This window comes from Heteronotia binoei, chromosome 1, assembly GCF_032191835.1.
Source record: "Heteronotia binoei isolate CCM8104 ecotype False Entrance Well chromosome 1, APGP_CSIRO_Hbin_v1, whole genome shotgun sequence".
Lineage (NCBI taxonomy): Eukaryota > Metazoa > Chordata > Lepidosauria > Squamata > Gekkonidae > Heteronotia > Heteronotia binoei.
This window is the reverse complement of record NC_083223.1, coordinates 266915440-266931444: the sequence shown is the minus strand read 5'-3', so window position 1 is coordinate 266931444 and position 16005 is coordinate 266915440. Positions and strand designations below refer to the sequence as shown.

Below are 16005 nucleotides of genomic sequence, written 5' to 3'. Positions count from 1 at the left end.
AGAAGAGCCCTGTAAGCTCTTGGAGGATTGGCTACATCAGGGGTGTGTGGCCTAATATGCAAAGGAGCTCCCGCTACAAAAATAAGCCCTGATTAGGGCTTAGTTCTCGTGTCCCTTTCTAACACGGCCAGGGCAATGCTGATCGTCGTTTGGGGTCAGTCAGCAATTTTTCTCCAGGCCCGTTTGGCAAAGGATCCTGGACGTTTTGCCATCTTCTGGGCATGGAGCAGGGGTCTTTTTTTCAATTTTCTTGGCCCCTTTCCCTGAAGACTGTGATGAAGAGGATTCAAGCCCCCGAACTTCATTACACGAAACACTGACCCTAGTGCTAAGCGAGGGGCATGTGGGGTTAACCGAAAGACCCTGGTGTGGTGGGGGTGGTACACCTGCAGCTAGGGGGCTCTGGGATCACCCAACCACCCTGGTGCCCAGAACTGGAACTGCAGAAAAAATATGGTCTCCTCTGCCCGCAGAGGCAGAGCTTTTATCCTGAAAGCGATTGTTCTTCTGGCACAAGAAAAAGACCACAGATCTATACCCCACCCTTCTCTCTGAATCAGAGTCACAGAGCAGCTTACAATCTCCTTTATCCTCTTCCCCCACAACAGACACCCTGTGAGGTAGGTGGGGCTGAGAGAGCTCTGACAGAAGTTGCCCTTTCAAGGACAACTCTGCGAGAGCTATGGCTGACCCAAGGCCATTCCAGCAGCTGCAAGTGGAGGAGTGGGGAATCAAACCCGGTTAGCAGGCATAACAAGCCAGCAGCCAAAACAACCAATACACAACACTCACCTTCCCATTTGGGCCAAGATGTGGCTCCTCCCCCTCCGAGCTCTTCCACGTGTCCAGGGTGTCCACAGGGCCTGTACAACCCAGGGGGGGAGGTGGAAAGAGGAGCCGACATGGGGGAGTTTAACAGGCATTGCAGGATATCAGTCTACAGCATGCAGACTGGCTCACTAATTCGAGGCATCTACAATATAGATCCCTTTGCCAGAGGGTGGGGAAGGGCAAGTTTTCCCCTGGTTTGATTAAGATCAAGGAATAATAGTCTTGATCAGGGGTTTTTTTTTGTAGAAAAAGCCCAGCAGTTCATTTGCATATCAGTCCACACCCCTTGATGCCAAGCCAGCCAGAACTGCGTTCCTGCACATGCCTGCTCAAAAAACACCCCCTGGTATCGATAGCTCAAGGATTTCTGATTAGGTGTTTGTTGCTTTGCTTTCAGTTATGCCATACCCCACCCCAGGCTGTTACCCCACATTGCAACACCCCCCCTCCTCATTTCTGGCTCTAGAACTGAGTGAGGTAATGGTTACAGTGTCAAATCAAGTCCTGAGAGACCTGAGTTCAAAACCTCACTTCCTCATGATGCTCATCAGGTGACCTTGGCCCAGTCAACTCCTACCTCTCGGGGTGGTTGTGAGGATAAAAGGTAGAAGAGAGAATGACGACTGCTGCCTGAACATCTTGAAGAAAGGGTGAAATAGCAGGGAGGCAGGCAGATGGTAGATAGATTATAGACAGAAATAATGTCTCTCCAATAGATAGATAGATAGATAGATAGATAGATAGATAGATAGATAGATAGATAGATAGATAGATAGACAGACAGACAGACAGACAGACAGACAGACAGAAAGATAGACAGACAGACAGAAAGATAGAGAGATGATAGATAGAGAGAGAGAGAGAGAGAGATGATAGAGAAAGGAGAGAGAAAGATGATAGAGAGAGATGATAGAGAGAGAGAAGATAGAGAGAGATGAGAGAGAGGAGAGAGACAGAGAGATGACAGAGAGAGATATGATAGAGAGAGATATATATGACAGATGATAGAAAGATAGAGAGAGAGGAGAGAGATGATAGAGAGATGACAGAGAGAGATATGATAGATGATGAGAGAGATGATAGAGATAGAGAGAGATGATAGAGATGATAGAGAGAGAGAGAGAGAGATGATAGAGCGATAGATGATAGAGAGAGATGATAGAGATAGAGAGAGAGATGACAAAGATAGATGATCGCGAGATAGAGAGATGAGAGAGAGAGATAGAGAGATGATAGAGAGAGAGATGAGAGAGAGAGATGATAGCGAGAGAGAGAGAGATGATATATATATATATATATATATATATATATATATATATATATATATATAGCAGATGATAGAGAGAGATGATAGAGATAGATGAGAGAGATGAGAGAGAGAGATGACAGATGATAGAGAGAGAGAGAAAGATAGAGAGGAGAGAGATGATAGAGAGAGAGATGATAGAGAGAGAGATATATGACATGATAGAGAGAGAGAAAGATAGAGAGAGAGGAGAGAGAGAGATAGAGAGATGATAGAGAGAGAGAGATGATAGAGCGATAGATGATAGAGAGAGATGACAAAGATAGAAAGATGATAGCGAGATAGAGAGATGAGAGAGAGAGAGAGAGATGATAGAGAGAGAGAGATGATAGAGACAGACAGACAGACAGAAGAATGCCTCTTAGATAAAATGTCTCTTTTTTAGATTATCAGGTATACTAGTAGTATAGAAGAATATACTAGCATACCTGATAATTTTTTGTTTTATTAGTTGGATCTGGTCGTGGACTGTAATAAAACTGAAACTGAAGAACAGGTCTTGTCTTTATTCCATTTATACCCCTCCCTCCCCACTGAGGTGGGCTCAGGGCAGCTTGCATAGACATGCATATGCATGAGTAGACATAGTGGTATAACATTAAAACTGTAAAACATCGAGTAATATAAAAAATAAAATACATAAAAAAATATTTCGGTGCTATGATCTTAAGTTTTCAAATTTACAATTCTCTGTAAAGCAGATCTTAAGTTGTCCTCTCCACAGCTGCTGCACAGCAGATTGTAAGGGGTGGCTCGTATGCTGCCCAGAACTGTAGTGGCCAGCAGTCTAGTTTACAAATGCCTGGTGGAGGGGTGCTGTCTTACAGGCCCTGTGGAACTGTATGAGGTCTCGCAGGGCCCTGACCTCTTCCGGCAACTCATTCTACCAGCGTGGAGCCACTACAGAGAAGGCTCTGGCTCTAGTTGTCATGAGCCTGGCCTCCTTAGGGCCGGGGATTGTAAATAGATTTTGTGATCCAGACCGAAGTGCTCTCCCGGGAATATATGGGGAAAGGCGGTCCCTAAGGTACGCAGGCCCCTGGCCATATAGGGTCTTAAAGGTGAAAAACAACACCTTGAAACGAACCCGGTATGCCATAGGCAGCCAGTACAGCGCTTTCAGCACAGGTTGAATGTGTTCCCGTAAAGCAGGGGTGGCCAACGGTAGCTCTCCAGATGTTGTTTTGCCTACAACTCCCATCAGCCCCAGCCATCAGCCAGGTTGGCTGGGGCTGATGGGAGTTGTAGGCAAAAAACATCTGGAGAGCTACCGTTGGCCACCCCTGCCATAAAGGAAGGCCCATTAGATAGAAGAATTCCAAATAAACAGACAGACAAACAAACAAAATAATGCCTCTTAGATAGATAAAATATCTCTTCTTTAGATAGACAGATACATAGAAGAATGGGGTCTTGTCTTTAGACAGAAGACAGATGGATAGATGACAGGAAGGAAGGAAGGAAGGAAGGAAGGAAGGAAGGAAGGAAGGAAGGAAGGAAGGGGAAGGAAGGAAGGAAGGAAGGAAGGAAGGAAGGAAGGAAGGAGGGAGGGAGGAAGGAAGGAAGGAAGGAAGGAAGGAAGGAAGGAAGGAAGGAAGGAAGGAAGGAAGGAAGGAAGGAAGGAAGGAAGGAAGGAAGGAAGGAAGGAAGGAAGGAAGGCTGGCTTAGCTTTAAAGGAAACAGAGGCTGATGTCTACAGTTCTCCGTCTTCCCCAGACCTACCTTCTTCCAGATCAAAGACGACTCCTGCAGAGGGAAGAAAACAGTGAGTGAGAAACCAGCAAAGGAGTCTCTGCCTTGTCCCCATCTTTAGGGTTGCCAGCTCCAGGTTGGGAAATTCCTGGATATCTGGGGGTGGAGCCCGGGGAGGGGCCTCAGTGGGGTCTAGTGCCATAGAGTCCATCCTCCAAAGTTCCTATTTTATTCTACTTCTGTTGTCTGGGAGTGGCTGTAATTCCAGGAGAGCTCTAGGCCCCACCTGGAGGCTGGCAACCTTGACTTTGGGGCCCCTACTTACCTGAGAAGGCCAGGAATCCCAGCCCCAGGAGAGCTAACAAGCCCAGCAGCCATTTTGTCCCAGGCAAGCCTCCGTCCTCATTCTCGAGGGCCTCTCTGTGTCCATCGTGAGAGCTCCCAGGCTGAGCTGGGGGCGCATCGCGGCCTTTCCGTCTGCGCAGGCCTTCCACGTCCCGCTCCGTGGCTCCCTCTTCGTCACTGCTGGATGTGCTCACATGTTGCTCCAGAGGGCCTGGGAGGGAAAGAGAGGATCCAGCCTCCTCAGATCAAGAGCCTCCTAAAGACAGCTGCTCTAGATTAGACTACTGCAATGAACTCTGTGTGGGACTGCCCATGAAGGCTGTCCAGAAATTTCAGATCGGTCCAGAACTCTTTTGGAACTGAGTGTAAGAAAGGATGAACAAATTGGACCTGTGCTGAGAATTACACAGATGATAGATGAGAGAGAGAGACAGACAGACAGACAGAGATACTTAAAGCAGCCCTGGTTAAAGTACTGTCTTGGATGGATGAAAGACACATCCATGGGAAGCAGTGCCTTTTCATTGTTTGCCCTTGTAATGCGTAGAGTTGCCAGGTCTGACTCAAGAAATACCTGGGGGATTTGGGGGTGGAGCAAGGAGCAAGGTTGTGACAAGCACAACTGAACTCCAAAGGGAGTTCTGGCCATCACATTTAAAGGGACTGCATGCCTTTTAAATGCTTTCCCTCCATTGGAAATAGTGGCGGATGGGGCACCTTCTTTGGCGGCTCATAGAATTGGACCCCCCAGTCCAATCTTTTTGAAAATGGGGGCCTGTTTTGAGGAGAAGGAAAGGAAAGGTCCCCTGTGCAAGCACCGGTCGTTTCCAACTCTGGGGTGTCGTTGCTTTCACGTTTTCATGGCAGACTTTTTTTTTAAAGGGGTGGTTTGCCATTGCCTTCCCCAGTCTTTTATACTTCCCCCCCCAGCAAGCTGGGGACTCATTTTACCGACCTCAGAAGGATGGAAGGCTGAGTCAACCTTGGGCCAACTACCTGAATCCAGCTTCCACCGGAATCGAACTCAGGTCGTGAGCAGAGAGTTCAGACCACAGTACTGCCGCTTTACCAATCTGTACCACGGGGCCGCTTGTTTGGAGGAGAGGCACCAGCTAAATTCTCTATTATACCCTACGGTACATAATTAAGTTTCAATTTACAGGTCTTGCCCTGTGGAATTGTGGAATCTTGCCGTGCTCTGATATTGTTTGAAAAGCTGGTTAAAACGTCTATTGAAACGGGGGAAGATAAAAGTATTACCTCGTCGCTGTGTTTGCTGTGTTTTTGAGACTACTGCACAAGTTGTCTGTAATGTACTGGGGTCAGCACAGTAAGAGACCAGAGCCAGAGAGTGATTTCAGCAAGCTTTACTTCAGGAACACACACACAGACTGAGCTCTATTCAAACTTCCCGCTCCTTTATACAATTCTTGCCCCCTTCTGATTGGTCCGTAACTATCTACATGGATTGGCTATTTACAGGGCCCTAAGGGCCTATCAGGGTACAGTATGAGCCTGGATGTTGATTGGCTACTTATGTTTCAATCCTTCCCCTGATTGGGCACGCTTAGGCCTTCTCTGGAACCCTGGTGTGGAGTTCAAGCTCTGGCTTGTTCGGCTTCCCTCCAAAAGTAACAGTTCTCCCATTTGAGCCTAGGACACAACAACGTCTAAACGTTGGAGGAAACTTTACCACCATATGGTCCCTACAGGAATTGAACCGGGGACTCCAGCCTCAAGTTAAAGGACTTTTCTTCTGCATTCCAGAATTGGACTGTATATATGAGTATTCAGGTCCTTTCTTGCACATATCAAGGTGTTTTTTGTCAGGGTATGACTTGTGAAAAATATTGTGTATGAGGGTGATTAGATTACATGAACTTTGGTATAAGTATTTGAATCAGTTTTCTTTTTTTTGAGAGGCTGGTTATCACGGAGACCCCTTGGGGATTTGTTTTTTTCTACCCTACCTGGGGACTGGCAACCCTAAAAAGGTAAAGGTAGCCCCCTGTGCAAGCACTAGTTGTTTTCGACTCCGGGGTGACGCTGCTTTCACAACGTTTTCACGGCAGACTTTTTGCGGAGTGGTTTGCCATTGCCTTCCCCAGTCCTCTGCACTTCCCCCCAAGCAAGCTGGGTACTCATTAGGGACCGTGTCTCCCCACACGTTCCCCAGAGAGTACTGAGATCGGGTTCTCAAAACCTGCTTGTAATCTCCGGGCCAAAGGAGGCCCGTCTGAAATCCACCAGGGACAGGGCCTTTTCGGTAATGGCGCCTTGCTGGTGGAACCAGCTGCCGGAAGAGGTGAGGGCCCTGCGGGACCTTGGGCAGTTCCGCAGGGCCTGCAAGACAGCCCTCTTCCGACTGGCCTATAACTAATTGACATTGGAAACTTTATGGAAGGTTGTAGTGTATCATTTCGGCAGATCGCTTGTTCTATATGTTTTATTATTTCACTGTTTTAAATTGTGTAAATTGGTGTATTTTTAAAGCCAAACTTTATGCTAGATTTTATATGTTGTGAGCCGCCCTGAGCCGCTTCGGCGGGAAGGGCGGAATATAAATTGGAATAAACTGAAACTGAAACTGATTTTACCGACCTCGGAAGGATGGAAGGCTGAGTCAACCTGGAGCCGGCTACCTGAACCAGCTTCTGCTGGGATCGAACGCAGGTCGTGAGCAGAGGGCTCTGACTGCAGTACTGCAGCATTACCACTCTGCGACACGGGGCTCTGTTTGGCAGCCCTAGTAATGTGCAATAACGTCTTCTATCTGCTCCCCCATCTTTAGTTTCAATCCAAGGTCAAGTAATATCTATTGCATTTGTATTCTGTCCTTCAAAAGGAGCTTAAGGGTGCAGGATGTGGCTTTCCATTTTATGTTCACAACTGTCCTGTGAGGTAAGTTTAGCTGAGACAGAGAGAGAGGTCCTAGACAATGTTCCCTCTAAGCTGAGTTAGCGTGAGCTAGCTCACAGTTTTTTAGCCTCCGACTCAAGGGGAAAAAAAATCTTAGCTCAGGAAAAATGGTCCCAGAGCAAACTAATGTATGCAGTCACTCACAACTTTAATCCCAGTAGCTCTCAAAGTAGAATTTTTGCTCACAAGACTCCACAGCTTAGAGGGAGTATTGGTCCCAGGTCACCCAATGAGGATTAGAGTTGAGTGACTATTTGACCCCAGATCTTCCCGGTCTTGATAAAAATCCCCCTGCCAAAGATCACCGTCTTTCTTCGGGCCTTAAATATCGAAAGCTGAGGCTGATCACAGCTGTTGCTCTTCTCTCCCTGCGGCTGCATTTCCGATTACCACTTCCAGTTTGGACGGTTTATTGGCTTCTAGGGAGTTTATGACTTCGTTTTAATAGGGCTGCCGTTTTAGTGGGTCATAAACCCCCTTTGAAAACTGTTACGGTTAATGCAAGCAGAGCAGAAATAAAAATATAGACACATTTGAACCTAGAGAAGAGTCCTTTCCGCTTGGGCCTGGAACTTCTTCCCAGAAACTTGAGATGTGCCCCCCACCTTCCTTCAAACCTTATCTTTGAACTCACATTCTTCACTATTATGATGCCCTCCAGTCTCCCCACAACTGAAAGAACCCTGTGTGTACCTGAATTTACTTAAACACACACGCCCATTGTGACTGTTGCCTTCCCTGGTGATCTCAATTGAACTCCAAAGGGAGTTCTGGCCATCATATTTAAAGGGACCGCCTTCCCTCCATTGGAAATAATGAAGGATAGGGGCACCTTCTTTTGGGGCTCATAGAATTGGACCCGCTGGTCCAACCTTTTTGAAACTTGGAGGGCACTCTGGGGAGAGGTACTGGATGCTGTGCAGAAAATTTGGTGCCCCTAACCTCAAAAAACAGCCCCCAAGAGCCCCAGATACCCACAGATCAATTCTCCATTATACCCTATGGGAATTGATTTCCGTAGGGAATAATGGAGTGCCCAGCAGACACTTCCCTCCCTCCCCCACACTTTCTGATGACCCTGAAGCAGGAGGAGGGCCTCCAAACTGGGGTTATCGCCTGCCCTTGACTGGGGATTGGCAACCTCAGCTGGGCACTCCATTATACCCTATGGAGATTGGTCCCCACAGGGTACGATGGAGACACCATCCATTGGTGTCTAGGGCTCTTTGGGAGGGGCTGTTTCTTAAGATAGAGGCACCAAATTTTCAGCATAGCACCTGGTGCCTCTCCTCAACCTTCCCTCCACGTTTCAAAAAGACTGGACCTGGGGATCCAATTCTATGAGCCCCCAAAGAAGGTGCTCCCACCTTCCATTATTTCATGTGATGGCCAGAACTCCCTTTGTAGTTCAATTCTGCTTGCCACAACTTAGGTCCCGGCTCCATCCCCAAAGTCTCCTGGCTCCACCCCCAAAGTCCCCAGATATTTCCTGAGTTGGATCTGGCAATCCTTCTTCTCGGACTGGCCATTCCACAAGGTGGGGGCCACAAAGGATGTAAGAAGCCCATGATGTAAGCGCCTTGGGGCAGAAGTCTATCTGGTTCAGCTCACGTTATTCCATAAAGGGTTAGGTACATAACTGTCCTTGCTCACCTGCTTTGTGGACGATTAGGGTGTCCTCAGTGCCGGGTGCGGAACTTGCCTCAACTTCACGATGACTTGGTTCCTTTAAAGGCGGGGGGTCCCTTTCCAAGTGGGGGGGCTCTGGAGTCTGGGCTGAGCCAGAACTGGGGGCCAACACCACCGCAGGGTCCTGGGTCAAGAGAGGAAGGTTTGCAAAATTCAAACGTGTGAGCATGGGTGATACTAACAATCATCTTAAAGAGAGGTTTCGGTGTTGACAAGTGAATCCTCTGCACGTTGACTCGGACGTTAGTTCCAGAGCATCACTGCCCCAGACAGAGAGTTCCATCTATATGCCCTGTGGCCACTAGCCACTGATGGACCTCTGCTCAAGATGTTGATCCAATCCCCTCTTGAAGCTGTCTATGCTTGCAGCCACCGCCACCTCCTGTGGCAGTGAATTCCACGTGTTAATCACCCTTTGGGTGAAGAAGGACTTCCTTTTATCCGTTCTAACCTGACTGCTCAGCAATTTCATTGAATCTCCACGAGTTCTTGTATTGTGAGAAAGGGAGAAAAGTACTTCTTTCTCTACCTCTATCCCATGCATAATCTTGCAAACTTCTATCATGTCACCCCCTCCGTCGACATTTCTCCAAGCTAAAGAGCCCCAAGCGCTTTAACCTTTCTTCACGGGGAAAGTGTTCCAACCCTTTAATCACTCTAGTTGCCCTTGTCTGCACTTTTTCCAACGCTATAATATCTTTTGGAGGTGTGGTGACCAGATAAAAGGGCTTTTGCTCAACCCAAACAGTCTTCCATCCCAGTTAATTGGGTTTTAAAATGTGAATTTTAAAATAATGTAAGCACTTAAAAAACAAAAACAAAAGCAACTGATCTCGTTTTGAGAGTCAGTTTGGTGTAGTCCACTCCTCCACCTGCACCTGCTGGAATGGCCCTGGGTCAGCCATAGCTCTGACAGAGGTTGTCCTTGAAAGGGCAGTTTCTGTCAGAGCTCTCTCAGCCCCACCCACCTCACAGGGTGTCTGTTGTTTGGGAGGAAGATAAAGGAGATTGTGAGCTGCTCTGAGACTCTGAGATTCAGAGTGGAGGGCAGGATATAAATCCAATATAATCATCATAATCTTAAAAGAGAGGATTGAAAGTATTGGGTAGCAAGCAGAACTATTTTGGTAGAAAAAGCCCAACAGGAACTTATTTGCCTATTAGGCCACACCTTCCCCCTTTCATACCAGAGGGAATTCTTCTTCTACCCACACCCTAGAAAGGAACTTTCTTCTTTCCCATACCCAGGAGGGAATGCCTCATCTAGCCACAGCCTAGAAAAGAAGAAGAGATTGGATTTATATCTTGCCCTTCACTCAGAATCTCAAAGTGGCTTACTGTCTCCTGTCCCTTCTCATGACAGACACCCTGAGAGGTAGGTGGGGTTGAGAGAGCTCTGACAGAAGCTGCTCTTGAGAGGAACAGCTCTGCGAGAACTTGTGACTGACTCAAGGTCACCTCAGAAGGTGCGTGTGAAGGAGGGGGGAATCAAACCTGGTTCTCCCGGATAAGAGCCCACGCACTTAACCAACATCAAACAGGCACTCCCTTCTCCCCCCACACAAGCGGGAATGCCTTTTCTGGCCACAGCCCAGAAAAGGCATTCTACCGTCTCATAAACAGGAGGGAAGGCTTCTTTCGGCCACAGCCTAGAAAAGGCATTCTGCCTTCTGTCATAAATAGCCTGGAAATGGCATTCCTTCTACTCTCATAAATGGGAGGGAAAATGACTTCTGGTCGCAGTCTAGAAAAGGCATTCTATCTTCTGTCATAAGAACATAAGAGAAGCCATGTTGGATCAGGCCAATGGGCCATCCAGTCCAACACTCTGTGTCACACAGTGGCCATAAGAACATAAGAGAAGCCATGTTGGATCAGGCCAGTGGCCCATCCAGTCCAACACTCTGCGTCACACAGTGGCCATAAGAACATAAGAGAAGCCATGATGGATCAGGCCAGTGGCCCATCCAGTCCAACACTCTGTGTCACACAGTGGCCATAAGAACATAAGAGAAGCCATGTTGGATCAGGCCAATGGGCCATCCAGTCCAACACTCTGTGTCACACAGTGGCCATAAGAACATAAGAGAAGCCATGTTGGATCAGGCCAATGGCCCATCCAGTCCAACACTCTGTGTCACACAGTGGCCATAAGAACATAAGAGAAGCCATGTTGGATCATGCCAATGGGCCATCCAGTCCAACACTCTGTGTCACACAGTGGCCATAAGAACATAAGAGAAGCCATGTTGGATCAGGCCAATGGCCCATCCAGTCCAACACTCTGTGTCACACAGTGGCCATAAGAACATAAGAGAAGCCATGATGGATCAGGCCAGTGGCCCATCCAGTCCAACACTCTGTGTCACACAGTGGCCATAAGAACATAAGAGAAGCCATGTTGGATCATGCCAATGGGCCATCCAGTCCAACACTCTGTGTCACACAGTGGCCAATATATATGTGTGTGTGTGTGCATATATACACACACACATATATATATACAGACACATATACACATATATATACGGTATATACACACACATACACACACACACACACCCTTTGGGGGAAGGAGGACTTCCTTTTATCCATTTTAACCTGACTGCTCAGCAATTTCATCGAATGCCCACGAGTTCTCGTATTGTGAGAAAGGGAGAAAAGGACTTCTTTCTCTACTTTCTCCATCCCATGCATTATCTTGTAAACCTCTATCATGTCACCCCGCAGTCGACGTTTCTCCAAGCTAACGAGCCCCAAGTGGGGAAAGTGTTCCAGCCCTTTAATCATTCTAGTTGCTCTTTTCTGCACTTTTCCCACTGCTATAATATCCTTTTTGAGGTGCGGTGACCAGAATGGTACACAGTATTCCAAATGAACAAATAGCCTAGAAAAGGCATTCCTCCTTCTCTCATAAACAGGAGGGAAGGCATCTTCTGGCCACAGCCTAGAAAAGAAATTCCTTCCTCTCCCACATACAGAAAAGAAATGCCTCTTCTAAGATGGTGTTTCTAGCAATGCGCTGAAATGTTGCCTAAAAACAAGAAAGACATGTTGCTCCTCAGAACAGCCGGCTCTTATTCGTTACCAAATGCATGCCAATTAAAACTCGCACGCCTCATCAGCCCTTTAATCAGGTAGAAAGCCTCGCTTCCCCGAAAGCAAAGCGCTCCAGCGACGACAGAGGACTTCAACGAAGCGCCAAGAACTTCAGTAAAAACAGGAGAGAAGCGCAAATGATGCCGGATGGAGAAGACCGACACATCACGAGCCGCCCTGAGAAGAAACTGAGGTCTCTGTTTGCCGAATACAAAATTGAGATGTGTTTTAACAGGCGCATATTTTGTATTGAAGCTAAACCAGGGAGCGGGAATTCAACCGGCTTGCGCTTAACACTCGAGTTCACAAAGTCGCCTTCTGCTGAATCAGATCACGTGTGCAGTGTTCCCTCTGAGCTGAGCTAGCGTGAGCTGGCTCGCAGTTTTTTAGCCTCCGACTCGCACATTTTTGTGCTGGCTCAGGAAAAATGGCCTCAGAGCAAGCTAATTTATGCCACAGCCAGATCGCCGGCTCACAACTTTAATGCCAGTAGCTCATGAAATAGAATTTTTGCTCAGAAGACTCCACAGTTTAGCGGGAGTTAGCGACATGGCCCATCAAGGTGAATACTGGCTACTTAGACTGGCAGCGACTCTCCAGGGTCTCAGACGGGGGTCTTTCCCATCCCCTGCCAGCCGATCGCTTTAACTGGAGATGCCGGGGAGCAGTGTTCCCTCTAAGCTGAGTTAGTGTGAGTTAGCTCACAGATTTTTAGCCTCTGGCTCACACATTTTTGTCTTGGCGCAGGAAAAACTGCTCCGGAGCAAACTCATTTCTGCAGGAGCTCGCAACTTTAATGCCAGTAGCTCACTAAGTAGAATTTCGGCTCACAAGACTCCGCAGCTTAGAGGGAACATTGCCAGGGATTGAACCTGGGGCCTTCTGCATGCCAAGCAGATGCTCTGCCATTGAGCCATGGCTCCTACTCAGGTTGGCAGTGGCTCTCTGGGGTCTCAGATGGAGGTCTTTGACATCACTTGCTACCAGGGCTCTTTTTAAGCAGGAATGCAGTTCCAACTGGCTTGGGGTCGGGGGCGTGGCCAAATATGCAAAAGGAGTCCCTGCTGGGCTTTTTTTACCAAAATGTCCTGTGTAGAACAATGGTGATGTCAAGGGGTGTGGCCTAATATGCAAAAGAGTCCCTGCTGGGCTTTTTCTACCCAAAAGCCCTGTGTGAAACAATGGTGATGTCATGGGGTGTGGCCTAATATGTAAATGAGCTTCTGCAGCGCTTTCTCTACACAAAAGCCCTGCGTGAAAGGATGGTGATGTCATGGGGTGTGGCCAAATATGTAAATGAGTTCCTGCTGTGCTTTTTCTACCCAAAAGCCCTGTGTGAAACAATGGTGATGTCATTGGGGTGTGGCCTAATATGTAAATGAGCTCCTGCAGCGCTTTCTCTATACAAAAGCCCTGCGTGAAAGGATGGTGATGTCATGAGGTGTGGCCAAATATGTAAATGAGTTCCTGCTGTGCTTTTTCTACCCAAAAGCCCTGTTGAAAGGATGATGTCATGGGGTGTGGCCTAATAAGACAATGAGTTCCTGTTGGGCTTTTTCTACAAAAAGCCCTGTGTGAAATGATGGTGATGTCAGGGGGTGTGGCCTAATATGCAAATGAGTCCTTGTTGGGCTTTTTCTACCCAAGAGCCCTGTGTGAAACTATGGTGATGTCATGGGTGTGGCCTAATATGTAAATGAGCTCCTGCTGGGCTTATTCTACCAAAAAGACCTGTGTGAAACGACGATGGTGTCAGGGGGTGTGGCCTAATATGCAAATGAGTCCCTGCTGGGCTTTTTCTACCCAAAAGCCCTGCTTGCTACCCAATTCTTTCAATTGAATTATTGGGGACTGAACCATCTGTGTGCTGAGCAGGGGCTGTTTTGTAGAAAAATAGGTGGTGGAGCTCCTCCAGAGATTGTTATGCACCTGCACCTACTGTTCGGTGGACAAGGTGGGAAGGAGGAGGGGGAACTCTCGGAAAGGTGCAGGAGCTGCGCTCCTGAGAGCTCCCGCTGAATCTGAGGCCTGGTGCTGAGGAATGAACCTGGGACCTTCTGCACGCCAAGCGGGCGATCTACTTCTGAGCCACAGCCCCTCTTCGAAGACTAACATGTTCGGGATTTGGTAATAGATGCAAACGCCTTTAACCTTTGCATGGTTTTGTCCTTAGGGAAAAATCCGAACTGGAGAATTTTCACAGACATGTGCAGAGATTCTATCCAGGGCCTACCTTGAGTCTGGCTTCCTCTGGCTCAGGGTGTTCGGTGGGTAATTGGCTGGTGCCAGGAGGAGCTATAAGGGAGAGGGAGACACAGAGTCAGGGTGGGGAAGGAGTCATCAAATCATAGAGTTGGAAGGCACCTCCAAGGTCATCTAGTCCAAGCCCCTGGACAGTGCAGGAAATCCACAAATGCCTCCCCTCACGCCCTCAGTGACTCCTGAAGATGGCAAAAAAACCCCACAAACCGTCTAGGATCCCTGGCCAAACTGGCCTGGAGACAAATTTCTGACTTACCCCAAAGTGTCAACTGGCATTTCCCTGGGCGTGTAAGAAAGGGCCAGGAGAACTAAGCCCTGATGCAGCCCTTCCTGCCCTCCCTTCTCATGATCTGCCTAAGCTCACAGAATCAGCACTGCTGTCAGGTGGCCATCTAGCCTCTGTTTGAAAACCTCCAAGGAAGGAGAGCCCACCACCTCCCGAGGAAGCCTGTTCCACTGGTGAACCACTGTCAGGAAGTTCTTCCTAAAATTTAGCCAGCCCATCCTAAAACAAAAGGGTGGGGTGGGGGAGATGTGATTGTGCACATTAAATCCGGAGGGGAGGCATGGTTAGGTTGGGCCAAATCTCTCATGTGATCTCATAAGAACATCAGAGAAGCCATGTTGGATCAGGCCAATGGCCCACCCAGGCCAACACTCTGTGTCACACAGTGGCCAAAAAAAACCCCCAGGTGCCATCAGGAGGTCCACCAGTGGGGCCAGGACATTAGAAGTCCTCACACTGTTGCCCCTTCCCAAGCACCCACAGTCTATGCTGCCTACCTCCTATCTGTGCAACCAAATGCTACATACCATGGGTGCCTTCTTTTGCCAGTTCAGCCTCTTCCACAGTTTTCTCCACAGCTTCAGCACTGAGTTCTTCCACAGGTAGTGCCTGGAAAGGTAGAATGGATGAAAGAATAGAGCAGAGGTCAGTGAGAGTACACAAGGTAATATGGATGACTCTGTCTGGGGCAGTGATGCTCTGTCTTCTTGGTGCTTGGGGGGGCCACAGTGGGAGGGCTTCTGGAATTCTAGTCCTGCTGGCAGACCTCCTGATGGCACCTGGGTTTTTTGGCCACTGTGTGACACAGAGTGTTGGACTGGATGGGCCATTGGCCTGATCCAACATGGCTTCTCTTATGTTCTTATGGCCACTGTGTGACACAGAGTGTTGGACTGGATGGGCCACTGGCCTGATCCAAGATGGCTTCTCTTATGTTCTTATGGCCACTGTGTGACACAGAGTGTTGGACTGGATGGGCCACTGGCCTGATCCAAGATGGCTTCTCTTATGTTCTTATGGCCACTGTGTGACACAGAGTGTTGGACTGGATGGGCCATTGGCCTGATCCAACATGGCTTCGCTTATGTTCTTATGGCCACTGTGTGACACAGAGTGTTGGACTGGATGGGCCACTGGCCTGATCCAAGATGGCTTCTCTTATGTTCTTATGGCCACTGTGTGACACAGAGTGTTGGACTGGATGGGCCACTGGCCTGATCCAAGATGGCTTCTCTTATGTTCTTATGGCCACTGTGTGACACAGAGTGTTGGACTGGATGGGCCATTGGCCTGATCCAACATGGCTTCTCTTATGTTCTTATGGCCACTGTGTGACACAGAGTGTTGGACTGGATGGGCCACTGGCCTGATCCAAGATGGCTTCTCTTATGTTCTTATGGCCACTGTGTGACACAGAGTGTTGGACTGGATGGGCCATTGGCCTGATCCAACATGGCTTCTCTTATGTTCTTATGGCCACTGTGTGACACAGAGTGTTGGACTGGATGGGCCACTGGCCTGATCCAAGATGGCTTCTCTTATGTTCTTATGGCCACTGTGTGACACAGAGTGTTGG

At 48.2% G+C, this 16005-nt stretch overlaps 1 protein-coding gene across 1 annotated transcript in view; it reads right to left on the bottom strand.

Annotated features, from left to right (window-relative positions):
• Positions 1–16005, bottom strand: part of PBXIP1 (PBX homeobox interacting protein 1) — a 34069-nt gene that overhangs the window by 17703 nt on the left and 361 nt on the right. Inside the window, exons 2-7 of the mRNA XM_060253368.1 lie at positions 14957–15038; positions 14115–14176; positions 8747–8906; positions 4155–4385; positions 3860–3883; positions 793–863 (exon numbers count right to left, since the gene is read on the bottom strand). Of these exons, the coding sequence (XP_060109351.1) occupies positions 793–863; positions 3860–3883; positions 4155–4385; positions 8747–8906; positions 14115–14176; positions 14957–15038 (630 nt within the window). The remainder of the gene's footprint in view (positions 1–792; positions 864–3859; positions 3884–4154; positions 4386–8746; positions 8907–14114; positions 14177–14956; positions 15039–16005) is intronic.